Source organism: Eleginops maclovinus, chromosome 3 (genome assembly GCF_036324505.1).
Source record: "Eleginops maclovinus isolate JMC-PN-2008 ecotype Puerto Natales chromosome 3, JC_Emac_rtc_rv5, whole genome shotgun sequence".
Lineage (NCBI taxonomy): Eukaryota > Metazoa > Chordata > Actinopteri > Perciformes > Eleginopidae > Eleginops > Eleginops maclovinus.
The window spans coordinates 1377501-1397481 of record NC_086351.1 but is presented as its reverse complement, the minus strand read 5'-3'; the positions used below and the strand labels follow the sequence as shown (position 1 = coordinate 1397481).

At 38.8% G+C, this 19981-nt stretch overlaps 3 protein-coding genes across 7 annotated transcripts in view; all 3 read right to left on the bottom strand.

Moving 5' to 3' along the window:
* Window positions 1-100: 100 nt before the first annotated feature.
* On the bottom strand, window positions 101-8404 carry LOC134862251 (protein NLRC3-like). 2 transcript variants are annotated; one of them, XM_063880046.1, is made up of 6 exons: window positions 8384-8401; window positions 7358-7468; window positions 7058-7213; window positions 3304-3539; window positions 1158-2955; window positions 101-278 (listed from the first exon to the last, which is right to left on the bottom strand). In XM_063880046.1, exons 2-6 carry the CDS (start codon window positions 7465-7467, stop codon window positions 101-103), a joined length of 2478 nt encoding a protein of 825 aa, XP_063736116.1. In that variant the 5' UTR covers window position 7468; window positions 8384-8401. The 2 variants fall into 2 exon arrangements, with proteins under 2 accessions (XP_063736116.1, XP_063736117.1); XM_063880047.1 differs by lacking the exon at window positions 101-278 and having other exon boundaries at window positions 1154-2955; window positions 8384-8404.
* Window positions 8405-9176: 772 nt separating this feature from the next.
* LOC134861665 (zinc finger BED domain-containing protein 4-like) lies at window positions 9177-11852 on the bottom strand. Its single transcript, XM_063879060.1, has 5 exons — window positions 11368-11852; window positions 11147-11214; window positions 9912-11067; window positions 9676-9829; window positions 9177-9192 (listed from the first exon to the last, which is right to left on the bottom strand). The coding sequence occupies exons 1-5, from the start codon at window positions 11423-11425 to the stop codon at window positions 9177-9179; spliced, it is 1452 nt and encodes a 483-aa protein (XP_063735130.1). The 5' UTR covers window positions 11426-11852.
* A 3991-nt stretch (window positions 11853-15843) lies between these two features.
* Window positions 15844-19981, bottom strand: part of LOC134862260 (uncharacterized) — a 14958-nt gene continuing 10820 nt past the window's right edge. For all 4 annotated transcript variants that reach the window (XM_063880061.1, XM_063880063.1, XM_063880062.1 and 1 more), the window contains 6 exons: window positions 18946-19002; window positions 18735-18779; window positions 18472-18528; window positions 16885-17048; window positions 16663-16760; window positions 15844-16585 (listed from right to left, as the gene is read on the bottom strand). In XM_063880061.1, coding sequence (XP_063736131.1) covers window positions 16462-16585; window positions 16663-16760; window positions 16885-17048; window positions 18472-18528; window positions 18735-18779; window positions 18946-19002 — 545 coding nt within the window. In that variant the 3' untranslated portion in view covers window positions 15844-16461. The remainder of the gene's footprint in view (window positions 16586-16662; window positions 16761-16884; window positions 17049-18471; window positions 18529-18734; window positions 18780-18945; window positions 19003-19981) is intronic.

Sequence of the window (19981 nt, the reverse complement as noted above, 5' to 3'; positions counted from 1 at the left end):
GTTCATTATTATGTAATATATTATAGAAACGTGTTTGTTCTCAGGCAAATTCAGAAAATCATAAATATAAACAAATCTATATGAACTACAGCCAGACATCTCACCTCAGCTTCTCCAGTGTGCAGTTTGGACTCTTTAGGCCAGAACTCAGCTGCTCCACTCCTGAAACCTTTAGATTGATGTAACTCAGCTCCAGCTCTGTCAGATGGGAAGGGTTGGACTTCAGAGCTGAGGCCACGACTTCACAGTCAGAGTGTGAGAGTCTACAGCCCGAAAGTCTGCAATGACACATATTACAACATTTGTTAGTAAAATAAAAAAAGAGGAAACATAATATTAACTTCAAGAATTTGATGAAAAGAGATTTGAATATGTTCCGATTGACATTTGGCCTTATTCCAGTTTATATTATATATAATAATATATTGTTTTATTATTACTTTTACTTTAAGTTGACTGTGTGCATTGTTAGTGTGATCTGATCACACGTCTGACATGTCCGTGCTGACTACCTTCTGCTGTCAGTGACTGTTGCCAAAAGAATCAGAAAATAAACAAATGGCTTGACAATATTAGAGGTATACAGTGTTTATTTAAGTGTTAATATATTCATATTTGCATGTCATGGATCAATAAATGCATGATGTGTTGGCTTCTCTGAGCATCTAAAAATGCATTGCTCACATAAACACAATTACCAAACCAATAAGATTGCAATATTTTCAACATAATAACGTCAGCAAGAAGTGATCTTTGCATCAGCATCAAAACACAATCTGAACTTTGTTATTGGTTGGAAATGAAACACATTTTATTGTTGTGATAAAAACATGCGTCTCTGATTTATGACAAAGAAACTCCAAGGACGTAATAAACACGTAACTTCTTCACTGATAACTGTCAATACTGCTGTATGTTGTGCTGCTATGATAAAAACCTCTGAAGGCCTGCACTTTTTTCACATGTCTACATGTCGTCTCCATCACTCGAAGGAATATGAAGAGTGAAACGTAAAATGTAACAATTATTACAAATAAATAGAATTGATTGGGTGTTGAAATTATGTTGTATTTAAACAGCAGAAATGTTGGTGTTGATTTGAAGAATTAAACTTCTGATCTACATTATTCTATACAGTTAATCACATCTGGACTTACACAGCCTTCCTGCAGTTCCTCACAGCTGGAATCAGTCTCCGTTTTCCCTCCTCTGATGTGTTGTACTTCTTCAGGTCCAAATCATCCAGAACCACCTCTGACATCTGCAGCATGTAGGCCAGAGCTGAGCAGTGGATCACAGAGAGTCTCTTTGATCTGTTCTCTGACTTCAGGAACTCTATGATCTCCTGATGTACTGAGTGATCGTTCATTTCTGTCAGACAGTGGAAGATATTGGTGCTCCTGTCAGGAGAGACTTCATCACTGCTCATCTCCTTCAGGTTGCTGATGGCTCTCTGGGTGACTTCTGGACGGGTGTCTGTGCGACCCAGCAGGCCTCCTAAGAGTCTCTGGTTGGACTCCAGAGAGAGGCCGTGGAGAAAGCGGACAAACAGGTCCAGGTGGCCATTTTCACTTCTGAGGGATTTCTCCATGGCTCTCTTTAGGAAGACGTCCAGGGATGGGTAATCCTGATCACTGCTATAACTGTCGTTATAGTCTCTTTGCAGGAAGTCCTTCAGTACCGCTGTGTCTCTGTTGGTGTAGCAGTGCAGCATGTAGACTGCAGCCAGGAACTCCTGAACGCTCAGATGAACAAAGCAGTAGACTGTTTTCTGGAAGATCACGCTCTCTCTTTTGAAGATCTCTGTACAAACTCCTGAGTGCACCAAGGCCTCGGTGACATCAAGACCACAGCGCTGCAGGTCTTCTTGATAGAACATGATGTCTCCTTTCTCCAGATGTTCAAACGCCAGCCTCCCCAGCTTCAGAAGAACCTCCCTGTCAGCCTCCGTCAGCTGCTGTGGGCTCGTCTCATGACCCTCATGGTACTTCTGCTTCTTCCTCTTTGTCAGGACCAGCAGGAAGTGTGAGTACATGTCAGTGAGGGTCTTGGGCAGCTCTCCTCTCTGGTCTGTAGTCAACAAGTGGTCCAGAACTGCAGCAGTGATCCAGCAGAAGACTGGGATCAGACACATGATGTGGAGGCTCCTGGAGCTCTTCATGTGAGAGATGATTCTGCTGGACAGTTCTTCATCTCTGGATCTCCTCCTGAAGTACTCCTCCTTCTGGTCGTCAGTGAAGCCCCGTACTTCTGTCACCCTGTCCACACACTCAGGAGGGATCTGATTGGCCGCTGCAGGTCTGGAAGTGATCCAGACGAGAGCTGAAGGAAGCAGCTCCCCCCTGATGAGGTTTGTCAGCAGCACGTTGACTGAGGATTGCTGTGAGACATCAGACACAACCTTCCTGTTTCTGAAATCCAGAGAGAGTCTGCTTTCATCCAGGCCGTCAAAGATGAACAGCACTTTACAGACAGCCAGCTGCTCTGCTGTGACCTTCTGTAAGGCTGGATGGAAAACATGGATCAGCCTGAGAAGACTGTACTGCTGAGCTTTGATCAGGTTCAGCTCCCTGAAGGAGAGCGGGATCACCAGACTGACATCTTGGTTCTCCAAACGCTTGGCCCAGTCCAGAGTGAACTTCTGCACTGAGAAGGTTTTTCCAACTCCAGCGACGCCGTTGGTCAGGACCACTCTGACGTGTGTCTGATGGTAAGCTAAGGCTTTAAAGATGTCCTGGCACTTGATTGGAGTTTCATGGAGGGTGTTCTTCTTGAAAGCCGTCTCCAGCTGCATCACCTCATGTTGGGTATTAACCTCTTCACTCCGTCCTTGTGTGATGTAGAGCTCAGTGAAGATCCTGTTGAGGAGGGTTTCACTTTCATCAGTTCCTTCAGTCACAAGTTCACATCTCCTCCTCAGACTGATCCTATGGTCCTCTAAAGCCTGCTGCAGACCTGTTAGAAGAAACATGTTAGAATAAGGAAAATGCTTTGGAGAATCTAATTATAACAATAAAAAAGTAAAACATACCGTGTTTAGAATGTTATTATTTTTCTGAAACAACAGAATCCCTGACATAAAGACAAGAATCCTAGCCATCAGATATATTCTATAAAAATGTCTTTGCATGACTATTGTGATGATAATAATAAGGAAAACCCTGCTGTCTGTTTTAATATACACTTTAAAAACAATGCCTATAAGAACATCAGATGATATAGTGCGCCAATCAAAGTTGATACAAGAGTAGAGACCCGGGTCCCCGACGGCTCTAATGAGGCTGCATGTGTTCGGCCTCTTACTTCCTAAAGAGCTGGTCTGACTGGCTGTCTGCAGTCCAGCTCTGGTTCTGGATCTTTCTCCACACTGGGGACAGGAGGAGTCTCCTGATGGAGGTAGCTGCTCCCAGTATGAGGTGATGCACTGTCTGCAGAACCAGTGTCCACAGCTGGTAGAGACTGGGTCCTTCAGGACGTCCTGACACAGAGCACAGCTGTACAGCTGCTCCTCCACAGGAACAGGACTCTTCCTCTTCCCTCTGTGGAGAGGAACACATCCTTAATGGAGCTGATTTTCACAAATGGTACAAGGGGGCAAATTCTAGTTTGATATTTTAAAAAGATCTATATCTCTATTAGGGCTGACCTCAAATAATCGATTAATCGTTGGTCGACCAAAAAAAATACTTGTCGACCAAATTCCATTGGTCGATTGGTCGCAGGGGAAAAAAGCCGCGTCTCGTCAAAGGGCTTCCGGGACTTTTAATTTGAAGGGCGTGACAAGAAAGACGTTAAACGGTTTTGATTTGTTTGACAAGGACAGCATCGACTTATTTGGCTATCATGTCTGGAAGGAGCTCTAAGATATGGGAGCATTTCGAAAAGGATAGAGATGACCCAAAGAGGGTTATATGCCAAATTTGCAGAAAAACATTTGCCTATCATTCGTCCACGACGAACATGATTTACCACCTCAAGAATGTAAGTAGCTTAGCCTACTAGCCTAGCTATCCTATGCGATGAAGTTAATGCAATTAGGCCTATTATAAATATATATAAATTATAAATAATACATTGAATTAATAAATAATGAATTAAGTACATTTAGTTTTGTCGCTAGTATTGGTAAGGCTAAATTATCCAGCTCACTGGTTAACTTATTATTTAAATCTCTACAGGCGCATCCACTTTATTGCAATCTAGCCCCCTCCACCTCCACGTCATCCTCATCATCCTCCTCATCCTCCTCATCATTAACGCAGCAGAAGCTCACAATGAAAGCCCCTCTGTCTGAAAAAAGGAAGAGAGACATAACTGACAAAATAGCTGACTTCATAGCGCTGGACATGCGACCTGTGAATATCGTCAGTGGTGAGGGATTTAAAGATCTAATTAATTGCCTCGAGCCCGGATACAGCCTGCCAAAACGTGAAACAGTGATGCACGCGATTACAAACAAATACAGCACAATAAAACAAACACTCCAGGGCAAGATCGATAACTGCAAAGCACTCAGCTTCACAACAGATGCATGGACATCTAACCAGATGGAAAGTTACATGACGGTCACAGCGCATTTTATTTCGGATAACTGGCAACTGCATTCATTCGTGCTGGAAACGAAAGAGTTGGGAGTGAGCCACACAGCTGTCAACATAGCAGAGCGACTCAGCGAAGTCATGGCAGACTTTAAAATCCCCGCGGAAAAAAGGGTCGCTCTTGTACATGACAATGCCGCGAACATGGTGCTGTGCGCCCATCAGTTAGCGCGTAACCCGTCCTGGGGTAACGTCCAAGGAGTTCGTTGCGCAGGGCACACTTTGCAGCTGTGCATCAATGCGGCTCTTAAAAAAGATCCCATTTGCCGTGTCATAGCAGCTGCCAGACGTCTTGTTGGACATTTTAAGAAAAGTGCCAAGGCTACAGCGGCTCTCACTGAAAAACAAACACAACAGAACGTGGTTGAACACAAACTCATCCAGGATGTCTCCACGAGATGGAACTCCACTCACTGCATGTTGGAGCGCCTTCTGGAACAGAGGTGGCCGGTCACCGCTGTACTTTCCGACCCCGTTACCACACACAGATCTGACCGCGATTTGGATCTCACCACGGTCCAATGGAGGATAACAGAAGACATAGTGTCGGTGTTGAAGCCGATGGTCACACTTACAGAGTTGCTTTCACAAGATCTTAATGCATCTCTCTCTGCCACGCTGCCCATGCTCATAAACATGAAAAGACGTCACCTGTTGCTGCGCGAGGATGACAGCGCGGCCGTGACAGCACTGAAGAAAACACTTGGTGAGGAAATTGACAAGAGGTGGGAGCTAAACAAGGAGCTGCAGTCCAGCATTTACATCAAAGCTGCTGTCTTGGACCCACGCTTTAAAAGCTTATCGTTTATGGAGGAAGAGAAACGCAACCAGGCATACACTACGGTGTTGGATTTAGCTGAGAGTCTATCTCCAGCAGAAGAGCCTGCCCAGACACAGCACGCCAGTGGGGACGACAACGAACCCGGGCCTGTACCACAGAAGAAAACAAAAAAGAATGAAAAGCAGGACGAAATATCCATGCTGATGGGTACAGATGAGGAGCTGCAGACAGAAGAACAGAACAATGAAATGAAATGGTACTTGGAGGATAAAACAAAAGTTGAGTCGGGACCGCTAGCATGGTGGCAAAAAAACGAGGAGCGTTACCCGAAGCTGGCCAGAGCAGCCATGCGTATTCACTCCATCCCATCCACGTCCACACCATCGGAGCGCATCTTCTCTAAGGCCGGCTTCATTGTTAGCAAGACGCGGAGTTCACTTCTCCCTGACAATGTGGACAAATTGGTCTTCCTTTCTCACAATTTGAGAAAACTCAGAGCCGAGGACAAATCACTGTGAGCTTCAGGTTTTTTATGCAAGTCTACCTCGTTGGTCTGTTAATCTGCACTGTCTGTTTCAAATTAGGCCTATTTATTAGTTTAGGGCTATTCATGTTTGCCTATTTTACAGCAATCATATTTTTTTTCGTTATGTACATTTCCAAAAGAAACGAAAATAATAATATGTTTTTTTTTTAAATTAGTTTAAGGCTGTATTATTATTTTTGGTTTTGTTGAATTGTTGCATCATCATTCAGTACGTGTGTGGCGCCTGTTTAAAATAAATAATCAGAATGTTCAAACTCCGTCTGTCTTTCTGCGAACGTCGGGTTTTTTTCTCACTCTCCGACTGAGAGAAGAACTTGTGTAGGCTATAGGCCTAGTGTTTAGATGAACCAGGAAACATTTTGTTAGTAGTCACACAAGGTTACTCCCGGCGTTAGTGGTAAATGTGAATAGATGCGGTAGCCGGGCATTAAAGGTAAAACTTCACAGATGTGTATCCCGGTCAAAATTGTAAAAAAAAAAAAAAAAAAAAAAAAAAAAAAATTGGGGGGGGGGGGGGGGGGGGGGGGGGGGGGGGCGATTAGTCGATTAGTCGGAGTAAATGACGACCACTGGTCGACCAACAAAATCCTTGGTCGGGGACAGCCCTAATCTCTATATAATATATCTTAGTTATCAGCTTAGGCTTCACATTATTATAAAAGCAAACAGCATCGTCTCTGGATTCATAACATCACCAAGAGGAGCAAACATCATGTTTAGCCTACTGTATCTACAAGTGAACACCAGAAGGTAAAAGGTATGATAATACAATTGAAATAAATAATGATCCCTGTTGGAAAATTTCAAAAAAGTCATTAGACAAACGAAGTGGTACAATGAAAATATATAATAAAACAATAAAAATGTAGTACTAATTATAACTGAACAGGAAATGTCACTAACACAACTGTTAAATAAATAATTAAGACTAAAAGACCATTTAAAAAAGGGGGGGGGGGGGTGACACCAATAAAAAGCTAATCTAAAAAGGTGTATCTTTAGCTGTCATTTAAAAATGTCCATAGGGTAATATAGTTTGCACACAACATTATTAAAGAACAGTTTAATACATCAGATTATACAAAAACTGAATCCTCGTCAGGTCATTTTTCAGTAGCGACAGACTCTTACTTTGTGTCTGAGGGTCCAGATTCATTACTGAAGAGTGGAGGTATTCCTATAGACCGGTCACTCTTCAGAGACAAACGGCTGGGGACTGAAGATCTGTCCTCATCCCCCTCTTGTATATCACTCATGTTCTCCAGTCTGAGAGATACACCATTAACACTGAACACACACACACACACACACATTTTTTTAATTGGGTGTTGAAAGGTGCGGTATACATTGATCAAACGCTGTGCTTATTTAAATATTGCACTCGTCATTATTAAGATTCCGTACATTTTCGATGAATTGTGCAGAACTAACATTTCATTTGTACAAGGCATCCATCGGACCTCACCTGGGTAGTAAACCTTCTTCCCGTCGGTTTTTATAAACAACCAGAGTGATGAACTCTCTGTTTTGTGCAAAATCATCCTGCACAGACAAACAGGAAACAGCCATCAGATTCAAATGAACCTTTATAATATCAGAGGAGGGGAGTTGTACTGCACTTTATGCTTCCTCTCCACTACAGACATTAAGCAGCTTGTATCTGACAATGTACCTTTGTCTGCTGTGTGTGTGTGTGTGTGTGTGTGTGTGTGTGTGTGTGTGTGTGTGTGTGTGTGTGTGTGTGTGTGTGTGTGTGTGTGTGTGTCAGACACGGGACTCGAGACACCAGAGCGGCATAAGACAAGTTTTAGAAATAGCCCGGATTTCAGGACAAAACATTTCTCACAACATAAAGAATAACATTTTAAAAATCAGGATCTTACGAAGACAAATTCCTTGTATGTGTAAACCTGCTTAGCAATAAACCTGTTTCTGATGAGAGAGAAATAAACAAGTTCACAAATTAAAAATCTTAAATAGAAAGACGTGTTCAAGGTAGCCAACGAAATCTTGACAATCGATCCAATGTTTTTGAAACTTAACCCAAAGAATTTTCTAAAATTCCCACTTGGCATCTTTCAATTTAAAACCTCCCTGTAAATTCAGAATCAGTTTTATTGCCCAGTAGTTTTACACATACAGGGAATTTATTTTGGTGCATAGTGTTAACATAAACACAGTATGAGGAAATACATTGTAAGAGAAGGATACCAAATAGAACGATTGTTAACAAAAAAACGATTTAACATTTTGAAAAACAGCTGGGCTGTTATGTAGGCTAACTATAACGAAACGAACGAAAACCAGGAAATAAAAAAACATTCCAACACTTGCAGGGGTCTCATTGGACTCTAGGACTCTGGATTTAATCAAGAAGTAATGTTCTGACATCCAGTATGACAGTCAATAAATAATGAACGTCTTAAAAACCCAGCAGAGCCTGGGGTTAACACTCACCCGGTATTCCTTCTCCTGCTCCTGAGATGTAAAAGGTGTCTGACAGTCTGTTCCAACTTCGACTTTAACACCCTGACCTGTCTGCAGCTCCTCCCTTGGTTACATAACCAGCCTTATCAGATGAACATGTAGGGATTATTTTCAGTAAGATAAAAGTAGACACGCAGCTAAAAACAAGCTCACTTACTAGCTGTTGTACTTGTATATATAAAAACTGTAAACACCCAAAAAAATGGGTTCATTTTTATTAAAATATGTTGACGTCTAAATTAGGGTGACCAGATTTGAGGTGGCGAAAAAGAGGACACTTGCGATTGTTGGGGGGTGGGGGGAAGCGCCAGTCAGTATTTAATGGTCCCAACAGTGAAAAACGGGCGTTTTCATGAATTTATAAAAACCCCCCGGACGCTCCGGACATGACGTAAAAAGAGGACATGTCCGGGCAAAAGAGGACGTTTGGTCACCCTAGTCTAAAAATCGATTTTAATTTCATGTCCCATCCCACCCAACCCCTGTTCACAAGCACCTCCATGTTCTTGCCCTTCCATGTGTAACCTGTCCACAAGCACTTTCACTGCACCTCCATGTTCTTGCCCTTCCATGTGTAACCTGTCCACAAGCACTTCCCTGCCACACTGATCTCTCCTCTGTAAAACCCTTGCCACATTCAAGAAATAGTTCAAATAAGTCACTATGACTGCCATAAACTGCACAGGCATTAGGAAGCACTTGCAATTATTTTCAATCTCACATTTGTGTAAAACGAAGATCTATCTTCTGCTAGTATGATCACTCACACATGCACAAAGCTGCAAACAAAGGTACAGAATGACACCCAGACACAATTGTGAAATACACAAACATGGACACAATTCATACGAGAAAAGCAGTAGTTTTATTCAAATAGGAATCCACATATTGATGACATGATTTATTGGTTCAAGTTTTCATAGTCATGTTCAGCCCACAGAGAGGGAGGCAAAATATAGGGTGTTTGAAACATACTGCACTACACGTTTTCAACAGCAGAGGTCAACCTAGAGTTTTAGATGCATTGAATGAATGAACCTTTTTCCAATACAATTGGATGGAAAGCTTCACTGGTTCATAAAGCTTCACTTTGCCATCACTCATTTTTATTAAGAAACACAATTTTCTCCACAGTACTGGGGTTTAGTCGGTTTCTCTTCTTGGAAACTATTTCCCCAGCCTTGGAAAAAACGCGTTCACATGGCACAGATGAGGCCGGAATGCACAAAAGATTCCGTGCCAACACAAAAAGATGGGGGTACACATGCTTGTGCTTGACCCAATACTCAAGTGGGTCTTCATTTCGTGGAATGTTGGGCTCTGCAAGGTACCAGTTCGTCTCTACAGAGGCATTGGCTGTAGCACTTTTGACCTTCCTCTTCTCCAAAACTTGTGCATCCAACAGCTCCCACAGGCCTGAAACGGTAATGGTACAGGAATGCAATCAATATACTGTATATTATACATAAACACTACAACATTGAAACTGCATCCATACCTGATGAATCAGAGGTTGAAGGTGCATCATGTGAAGTTGATGGGGTAGGATCATCGGAGGGTGCCGGATCAGGTGTTTTTTGCCTTATAACAGTGGCACATTCTGCCATAAGTTTTTTAACACCATTTTGCTGGTGTGTGGTGTTGCAAAACCCCATGGTTTTAAAACGAGGATCCAGGAGAGTGGCCAGAGCATGCGGTCCTGCAACCTCATAATTCCCAAGCTTTTCAGACGTTAGGGTTAACAAATGTTTAGCCAAATCTCTGGCCATTTCATCTGTAAGCTGCCTTTGTTTTGTTGCAATAATGTGCCGCAGCATCTTCACCAGCGGAATTATTTTCGAACCTGACACATGTTTCTCGGCAGAAAGCTCAACTGTGGCTTCTTTGAGAGGGGCCAAAAGAGAAATGCACTGACTTATGCTGTGGTATTGATTGGAGGTCAATGGTGCCACATCTGTCTGAAGAGAGGCCAAGGCTGCACCCACTGGCTCTCTCTGCTCGTACAGTCTTTGGAGCATGTCTAAGGTGCTGTTCCATCTTGTGTCCACCTCTTGAATGAGTTTATTTGTTGGACCACCCATTTGGTTTTGAAGGCAGAGAAGCCGCTCTCTGGCTACAGTGCTGGTCCTGAAGTAAGTGGCAATATCTCTTGCCTTAGTGCGCACCTCCTCCAGACCTGGGGTTAGTTTGAGGGCCTTCTTCACCACCAAATTCAAGGCATGAGCAATGCAGTGGCTGTGCCTTACCTCCATGATGCTACTACAGAGGTGCATATTTGAGGCACCATCTGTAGTAAGGCACATGACCTTTGCTTTGGGTATTTCCCACTCTTCCAGAATTGACCCTTTCACAGTTGCAATGTTGGATGCAGTGTGGCGCTCCCCAAACTTAGCAACTGCCAGCAAAACAGTCGCCAACTTGTCTTCCTCATCCACAAAATGGCAAGTGAAGGCCAGGTAGGAATCCATGTGGATGGATGTCCACATATCCGAGGTCAAGGCCACAGCAGTAGCCTTCTGAACCTTGTCTTTGGCCTTCTGCTTCTCCTCACGATACCTTGCCTCCATCATGGACTTCAAGGTCTGCCTTGATGGAAGGACATACGTAGGGTCCAAAAGGGAAACCAAGGCTCTGAAACCTTGATCATCCACAACCTAAACAGTAGAAGATATTTAATATGTGTTTTACAGAAAAACATATCTCTATGTATGTGGAAAATACATATCCTTATACCTTGAAAGGCTGGGAATCCTGGACAATCATGTTCACCAGTGCCTCATCAATCTTGGCCTTTCTATCGCCTGCAACACAACAAAAGGTCATGGCTACATAACATAATACCACTGCGAGTACTTTTAATGAATAAATGCTGCCATGAAATAAATGCATAAACATATATTAACATGACGATTACATGTAGGAGGGAACTACTGAATTAGAGCAATGGTACTCACCCCGGATGCTCGCTGCAGCTTGGCCAGCCTCATGCTTAGCACGGAAATGCCTCAGCATGGATGAGGTGTTATTATTATAGGCCAGCTGTTGATGGCAAACCAAACATTGGACCTGAAAACAGAATTAAAAAAACATATATATACTTATACGCATGTGTAACAACTTCACTAACCATTGCCAATAGGCTATGATACAAGCCAAATCGCCATTATGACCTATCCAATGCACACATTCACTACAATTACACATGGCACACAGGATAATTTTGATGACACAAGTTTATTCTATAGTAGAATAAAGTGAACCATACACCTGGGACAACATTTCATTATTAGATATATGCAAAGAATGCTAGATTTCGTGGGTGGTTAGCCAGTAAGTTCATCCATGACATGACATGACACGGGCAGATGTGTTGCATGATCAGTTAACCATAACACAATTAAAACATTGTGGGGAGCTGCTTTGCCAAAGCTTAGCCTACTTCCAAAAACATCCATAATTACGCTATAAAATTATATAGGTTTTGCCTGCCCTATTGCCAACCTTGTTCGGAGAAATCAAATTAAAGTGCTCCCACATCTCGGAGCGGCCTCTCTTTGCAACAGGTTCCATTGCAATTAACTATTTTCTCTTTGCTACTATACTCGCTATACTTACTGTTCTGACTCGCAACACTGCTCTCGACTACTTTGCTACTACTACTACTAGTTATACTGACTGTTCTGACTCGCAACACTGCTCTCGACTACTTTGCTACTACTACTACTACTACTACTCGCAACTCGCTGTACTACTACTGACTGTCTGATTCTCGACTACTTCAAACCCCACAACTCGCGCGCCGTTTCGCGCACCTTTGAATCGAATTGAAGCAGTCACGTGAGTGTGCGTTGAAACGAAGCTTCGGACGTCATTGGTCACGTGATCAGCAGCAAACGAATCAAGCACCGATACATTGCTTTGCCTTGCGCTGGTTCATTTTTTGATACAAGCTTCGAAGCAGGAGAGTCGGAGGTAACAACACTACTAAATGCCCTCCAACTCTGAAATGACCAAATTAGTTAGTCAAGCTCCAAGAGGACAATATTTAGACGTTGTTAGGCCCTCAACAAAATGGTTTATTGCAGTCACCTGCTAATTAGCATTGCAAGCTAGCTAGAATTATCCAGCATTTACAGCAAACTTTCTGGGGTAGACTACCACATTAAATCAAAAATATTACCCGGAAGAAAATGCTGCAAGGCTAAACATTTAAGGATAATACACAAGTTAGTCGAGCTTCAGCTAGAGCACAATATTTAAATGTTATTAGGCTTCAACACAATTGTAATTGGAAGATTCAACTGCTAACTTGCATTAACTGTCATTGCTAGCTAGCTAGAATAAGCCAACATTTATAGCAAGCTTTCTGGGGTAAACTTCGGGTAGAATAAAATAAAACAAATATTACCCGGAAGGAAATGCTGCAAGGCTTAACATTGTTTGGCAGCAGAAGGACAATATTTAAATGTCATTATTTATGAGGCCTTTAACGAAACTGGCTCACATCCTCACCATTTTCTTTCTGTGTGTTAGTTTATCTTTCTGCACATGATAAACTCATATTCAAACATGTGTATGTGTATTTCAATGAATTGAGTTTGTTCATTAGTATAGTCTCTTCCTCCATCTTACCTTCTCTCTTTCTGACCGAACGTTTAACAGCAGAAAGCCACTATTTTAAAGATGGCGGCGGGCTAACAGCTAACGACTTACAGCTAACCATTAAACTCCAACGAAGAAACGCTGATGGCTCCGAAGGTTGAAAAATTATTAAATTGCTTAAAAAACACTTCAAGATCTGCAGAGACATGAAAGCCCGGTGTCAGTTACTGGTCAAATATAACTATTAGCAAAAAAAGAACTGACAATAAATAGGCTGCTTAGAAACGTTAGCTGAACTATATAACCGTTCACTGACAGGACCAACGGTTAAACTTTGACATGAACGATTTTATTATTATTAACAAATGACTTAAAGACACTATCGCTACAGGTGAATCAGAACTCACAAATGAGGATTCTGAATGTCAATATATTTAATTTCTCTCTCTTAAATCGACTTTATATTAATATTTAGACATGTAAAAGTGGCTCACCTGAGGACACACGTCCCGGGCTGACGTGTTGCCATGGTGACAGGCTTTCATAGCTGCTCCGGAACGCACCTCAGCCACCTTCCTTTACCGAGGAAAAATAACATTTGCATATTATGCTTAAGGAACATCACGGCCTTTCCGTGCTCAAATCCACTGCTGTGAATGTAGACGCAACTTACTGCTGCGTCATTAGTTGAAAGCAGGTTGAAAGTGGTTAACATTTTGGTCCGCATCATGGACGTTCAATAAACGCCCACCGCTGGTGAAGTGAAGGCGAACAACCGATCACAGCCAATCACAGTCAATCACAGCCAATCACAGCCAATCACAATCAATCACAGTCAATTACAGTCAATCACAGCCAATCACAGCCAATCACCCTCTCCTGTTCTTCAATTTAATAGCATATTTTATAAGGTCGGCTGCTAATCGTTCAAACGATCAAATTATGTTCTGGAAACAGTTCTGTGAAGTTAGGAAGATATAGACGAATCAATACCTCAAACACAAAACGTTCCCCACACACAAACGAGGTTTCTTAAACACCACAGTAAAGTCGACAATGAGCTTCTACCTAATCTCTATCGAAACAAGCCGATACACGCAGCCCCTCGAGCTGCAGGGACCGTCTACAAAGTGCAAACATGATGCAACTAAAATACTAAATTACCACCCTTTCCAAAAAGACAATTCTACCAAAATTGTAGATTGCATTACTCGGGGGAACTGTACGCACAGGTGCATCAATGAACTACAGCATTGAAAGTGTTAAGCATTGATTAACCTATAATGTAAAATGGCCAAAGACAAAACATGTTGTCCTGAAACCAATTCTTAGAACTCTAGGCTAACTTGAAGTGTTTTAAACACACGATTATAAACATGTTAATGCATCAATAATTATAAAACATATCAGAGATATTATTCTGAAATGGACCAATCAGACAATGACTACTTTTACTGTCGCTACTTTAAGTACATTTAGAGGAGAGTACTTTCTACTTTCACTGGAGGAACATTTAGAATACTTTTACTGTGACAGAGTATTCCTACACTCTGGTACTTCTACTTTACTCAAGTACAAGATCTGAGTACTTCTACTTTACTCGAGTACAAGATCTGAGTACTTCTACTTTACTCAAGTACAAGATCTGAGTACTTCTACTTTTACTCAAGTACAAGACCTGAGTACTTCTACTTTACTCAAGTACAAGATCTGAGTACTTCTACTTTTACTCAAGTACAAGACCTGAGTACTTCTACTTTACTCAAGTACAAGATCTGAGTACTTCTACTTTACTCAAGTACAAGATCTGAGTACTTCTACTTTTACTCAAGTACAAGATCTGAGTACTTCTACTTTACTCAAGAACAAGACCTGAGTACTTCTACTTTACTCAAGTACAAGATCTGAGTACTTCTACTTTACTCAAGTACAAGACCTGAGTACTTCTACTTTACTCAAGTACAAGACCTGAGCACTTATACTTTACTCAAGTACAAGATCTGAGTACTTCTACTTTACTCAAGTACAAGACCTGAGTACTTCTACTTTACTCAAGTACAAGATCTGAGTACTTCTACTTTACTCAAGTACAAGACCTGAGTACTTATACTTTACTCAAGTACAAGATCTGAGTACTTCTACTTTTACTCAAGTACAAGACCTGAGTACTTCTACTTTACTCAAGTACAAGACCTGAGTACTTCTACTTTACTCAAGTACAAGATCTGAGTACTTCTACTTTTACTCAAGTACAAGATCTGAGTACTTCTACTTTACTCAAATACAAGACCTGAGTACTTCTACTTTACTCAAGTACAAGATCTGAGTACTTCTACTTTACTCAAGTACAAGACCTGAGTACTTCTACTTTACTCAAGTACAAGATCTGAGTACTTCTACTTTTACTCAAGTACAAGATCTGAGTACTTCTACTTTACTCAAGTACAAGACCTGAGTACTTCTACTTTACTCAAGTACAAGATCTGAGTACTTCTACTTTTACTCAAGTACAAGATCTGAGTACTTCTACTTTTACTCAAGTACAAGATCTGAGTATTTCTACTTTTACTCAAACACAAGACCTGAGTACTTCTACTTTTACTCAAGTACAAGATCTGAGTACTTCTACTTTTACTCAAGTACAAGACCTGAGTATTTCTACTTTTACTCAAACACAAGACCTGAGTACTTCTTTCACCTCTCAGTATAAAGATATATCCTAATATAAATATAAAGATCTTGCTCGGTTGCAGACAGAATAGACATACTTCATTAAATAAAAACTGTGCATATTGCTTTAGAGTACGCGTTGACAAACTGACAAAAAATACTTTATTATACTTTTATTAAAATTGGTCTGTTCAATATATATAAACGTAACAGTTGTTATTCTAACAGGATTAATCATTCTAATGGACAATCACAGCAGTTAGGTAATCTTCCAGCCGTCCTAAAGGTGTCTTTTAAAAATGATGCCGCACGGTTGTTCCTTTCATGAAGGATTCACACTCTGCTGTTTGCTTTATTTATTAAAGGTAGTATGGTTTCCATTTGTAAAACGCACTACGCTTCTCTCATTACTGGCTCTTATTACCCTGTTTTGTTCATCTGTTACTGACTTGTGAGACAATAACAACACTTTGGGACAGCTATTTTATTCAACATCATAGACTTAACATTATGAATTAGCTTCTAGATAAATCACACACATAACTCTCATCTCTATATATTAAAATGGAGTCACGATTCAAATGCTTAAGAAATCAGCTCATTGAAATTATGGTAAAAGCACAGAGGAAGCAACCCCTGTTGAAATAGAAAACGGAGCAAGTTTAGGTCTTTTTTTATCAACTCATCATTTCATACTTATTTGGAACATTAGGTTACTGCATTTTGTGCAAAGCAAAAATAAAACACATGTAAGAGTAAAAGTATGACGGCAGTGTTTAAACAGACAGAGCTTTCTTCTGGCAGATCCACTGATGTTTCTGATCACATTTCACTGATATCCATCCTCCTCCCAGATCAGACATCACACATTGACCGTCAAGAGGAGCTGATCTCCAGGAGCTGAGGGAAGAACAGGAATTTTAAATAAAGGCCGAAGTATTTGTATGATTCAAAGTTTTTAGTAATAAGTCTCTTACCGATCAGTCAGAATACTTCCATCCACCCACTGCCATCTCCCTTTTACAACTCTCAGACCAATCCAGTATTGTGACTTCATCGGTCTGCGTCTATAGAACTGACAACAGAAAGAATTCCTTGATATTTAAACAATGAATAAAACATTAAGGCCGTAAGACCCAAAGTGTGTTCAAGCATATAGGAAGCACATTAACTTTCGTGTGTCAAATTAATGGGTTTACCTCTCCCACCGACTTCTGTTCAACAGCCAGATCTGAACTATGTCCTCTGCAGTCTTCTCGAGCTTCTTCCCAAGTTTTCCATTCAGAAGAACGCCAAGGGGAAGGAACCAATTGGCAGCTGTATTTTACAAATACCCAGCCCTTCTGACAAGGTCGACATTGTCCTGAAACAACAGAGACCAACCATTCAATATTTTTAATCAATAATTATGATAATAATATATATATGATATTTTATATAATCAGGGGTTTCAAGGTTTTATTGGTCATATGCAGCATATACAGCGTATATGTTGGCAATGAAAATCTTATGTCCCATGCTCCTCCAACAACTCAACATACATGGTGCAAAAGATAAATAAAATAGTGCAAAAAGAGAGAAGAATATTTACAATAACAACACTAAAGATTTGAGGATGTGAAATATATACATATGTGGAATACATTGAACGTATTTAAATACTTTACACTGTTGAATGAGGAGGTATGGACAGATGCATATATTATGTATAACAGATGTATATGGCAGATATGTGTAATATATAGATATGTATGTGTGTGTGTGTACTATGGAGTAAGATAGTAGATTTCCTCAAATGCTGTACTTTGAAATTCCATTTCACATATTTGTACTTTACTTTAGTACTTACATGTAATGCGTCTCTGTACTTTTACTCCTCTACATTTATTTAATACCTTTAGTTGCTAGGCAGATTAGGATTAATGATGGTAAATATAATCCCTTAAATCAGACTGTAGTTCACCTGCAGTAAATCCAGCAGCTACCCTGCAGTATACAAAGCCATTCTAACTAGCTGCACCTTTACCAGCTCTGAGAACACTTTAATGATCAATCATTATAAAACATATCAGAGACATTATTCTGAAATGGACCAATCAGACAATGACTACTTTTACTGTCGCTACTTTAAGTACATTTAGAGGAGAGTACTTTCTACTTTCACTGGAGGAACATTTAGAATACTTTCACTGTGACAGAGTATTCCTACACTCTGGTACTTCTACTTTACTCAAGTACAAGACCTGAGTACTTCTACTTTACTCAAGTACAAGACCTGAGTACTTCTACTTTACTCAAGTACAAGACCTGAGTACTTCTACTTTACTCAAGTACAAGATCTGAGTACTTCTACTTTACTCAAGTACAAGACCTGAGTACTTCTACTTTATTCAAGTACAAGACCTGAGTACTTCTACTTTACTCAAGTACAAGACCTGAGTACTTCTACTTTACTCAAGTACAAGACCTGAGTACTTATACTTTACTCAAGTACAAGATCTGAGTATTTCTACTTTACTCAAGTACAAGATCTGAGTACTTCTACTTTTACTCAAGTACAAGATCTGAGTACTTCTACTTTACTCAAGTACAAGATTTGAGTACTTCTACTTTACTCAAGTACAAGACCTGAGTACTTCTACTTTACTCAAGTACAAGATCTGAGTACTTCTACTTTACTCAAGTACAAGATCTGAGTACTTCTACTTTACTCAAGTACAAGATCTGAGTACTTCTACTTTTATGACCAGCACTATATTGTGGAATGTATTGATCTCATTCTGCACCTCGAAAGGAGAACTTTTCATTCACAAATCCTTCTCGTGCAGGTTCTGTGTTGTTCACTGAAAAATAAACACGTAATCTGCAGTTAATAATAATAATAACAACAACAACAATAACAACAACAACAACAACAACAACAATAATAATAATAATACATGTTATTTATAAAGTGTTTTTAATGCGTACTACTTTAACTTAAGGACCAGGTCTGAGTACTTCTACTTCTACTAACAGCACTATATTGTGGAATGTATTGATCTCATACCTCGAAAGGAGAACTTTTCATCCACAAATCCTTCCCGTGCAGCTTCTGTGAAAAATAAACATGCTATCTGCAGTTAATAATAATAATAACACATGTTATTTATAAAGTGTTTTTTACTGAGTACTTGTACTTTTACTCAAGTACAAGAACTGAGTACTTCTACTTCTACTAACAGCATGATATTGTGAAATGTATTGATCTCTTTCTGCACCTCGAAAGGAGAACTTTTCATCCACAGTGGCATTTGTTGCAGCTTCTGCGTTGTTCACTGAAAAATAAACACGTTATCTGCAGTTAACAACAACAATAACAACAATAATAACAACAATAATCATAATAACAACAATAATAATAGCAACAACAACAACAACAATAATAATAATAGCAATAACAATAATAATAACAATAATAATAATAATGATAATAATAATAATGATAATAATAATAATGATAATAATGATAATAATGATAATAATAATAATAATAATAATAATAATAATAATAATAATAATAATAATAATGATAATAATAATGATAATAATAATAATAATAATGATAATAATAATAATAATAATAATAATGATAATAATAATGATAATAATAATAATAATAATAATAATAATGATAATAATAATAATAATAATAATAATAATAATAATAATAATAATAATAATGATAATAATAATAATAATAATAATGATAATAATGATAATAATAATAATAATGATAATAATGATAATAATAATAATAATAATGATAATAATAATAATAATAATAATAATGATAATAATAATAATAATAATAATAATAATAATAATAATGATAATAATAATAATAATAATAATAATAATAATAATGATAATAATAATAATAATAATAATAATGATAATGATAATAATAATAATAATAATAATGATAATAATAATAATAATAATAATAATAATAATAATGATAATAATAATAATAATAATAATAATAATAATAATAATAATAATAATGATAATAATAACAATAATAATAATAATGATAATAATAATAATGATAATAATAATAATGATAATAATGATAATAATGATAATAATAATAATAATAATAATAATAATAATAATGATAATAATGATAATAATGATAATAATAATAATAATAATGATAATAATAATAATAATAATAATAATAATGATAATAATGATAATGATAATAATAATAATAATAATAATAATAATGATAATAATAATAATAATAATAAT

Bases quoted from the DNA above. Each gene is read 5' to 3' on its own strand.
- LOC134862251 (XM_063880046.1), bottom strand. From the start codon at position 7,467: ATGATTTTGCACAAAACAGAGAGTTCATCACTCTGGTTGTTTATAAAA. The intron at 7,214-7,357 runs GTTAGTTCTGCA...GTGTGTGTTCAG, and splicing joins ATGCCTTGTACAAATGAAAT to TGTTAATGGTGTATCTCTCA. The intron at 2,956-3,303 runs GTAAGAGGCCGA...TTCTTCTAACAG, and splicing joins TCAGACCAGCTCTTTAGGAA to GTCTGCAGCAGGCTTTAGAG.
- LOC134861665 (XM_063879060.1), bottom strand. From the start codon at position 11,425: ATGCTGAGGCATTTCCGTGCTAAGCATGAGGCTGGCCAAGCTGCAGCG. The intron at 11,068-11,146 runs GTATAAGGATAT...TCTACTGTTTAG, and splicing joins AGGATTCCCAGCCTTTCAAG to GTTGTGGATGATCAAGGTTT. The intron at 9,830-9,911 runs GTATGGATGCAG...TTACCGTTTCAG, and splicing joins TTCAACCTCTGATTCATCAG to GCCTGTGGGAGCTGTTGGAT.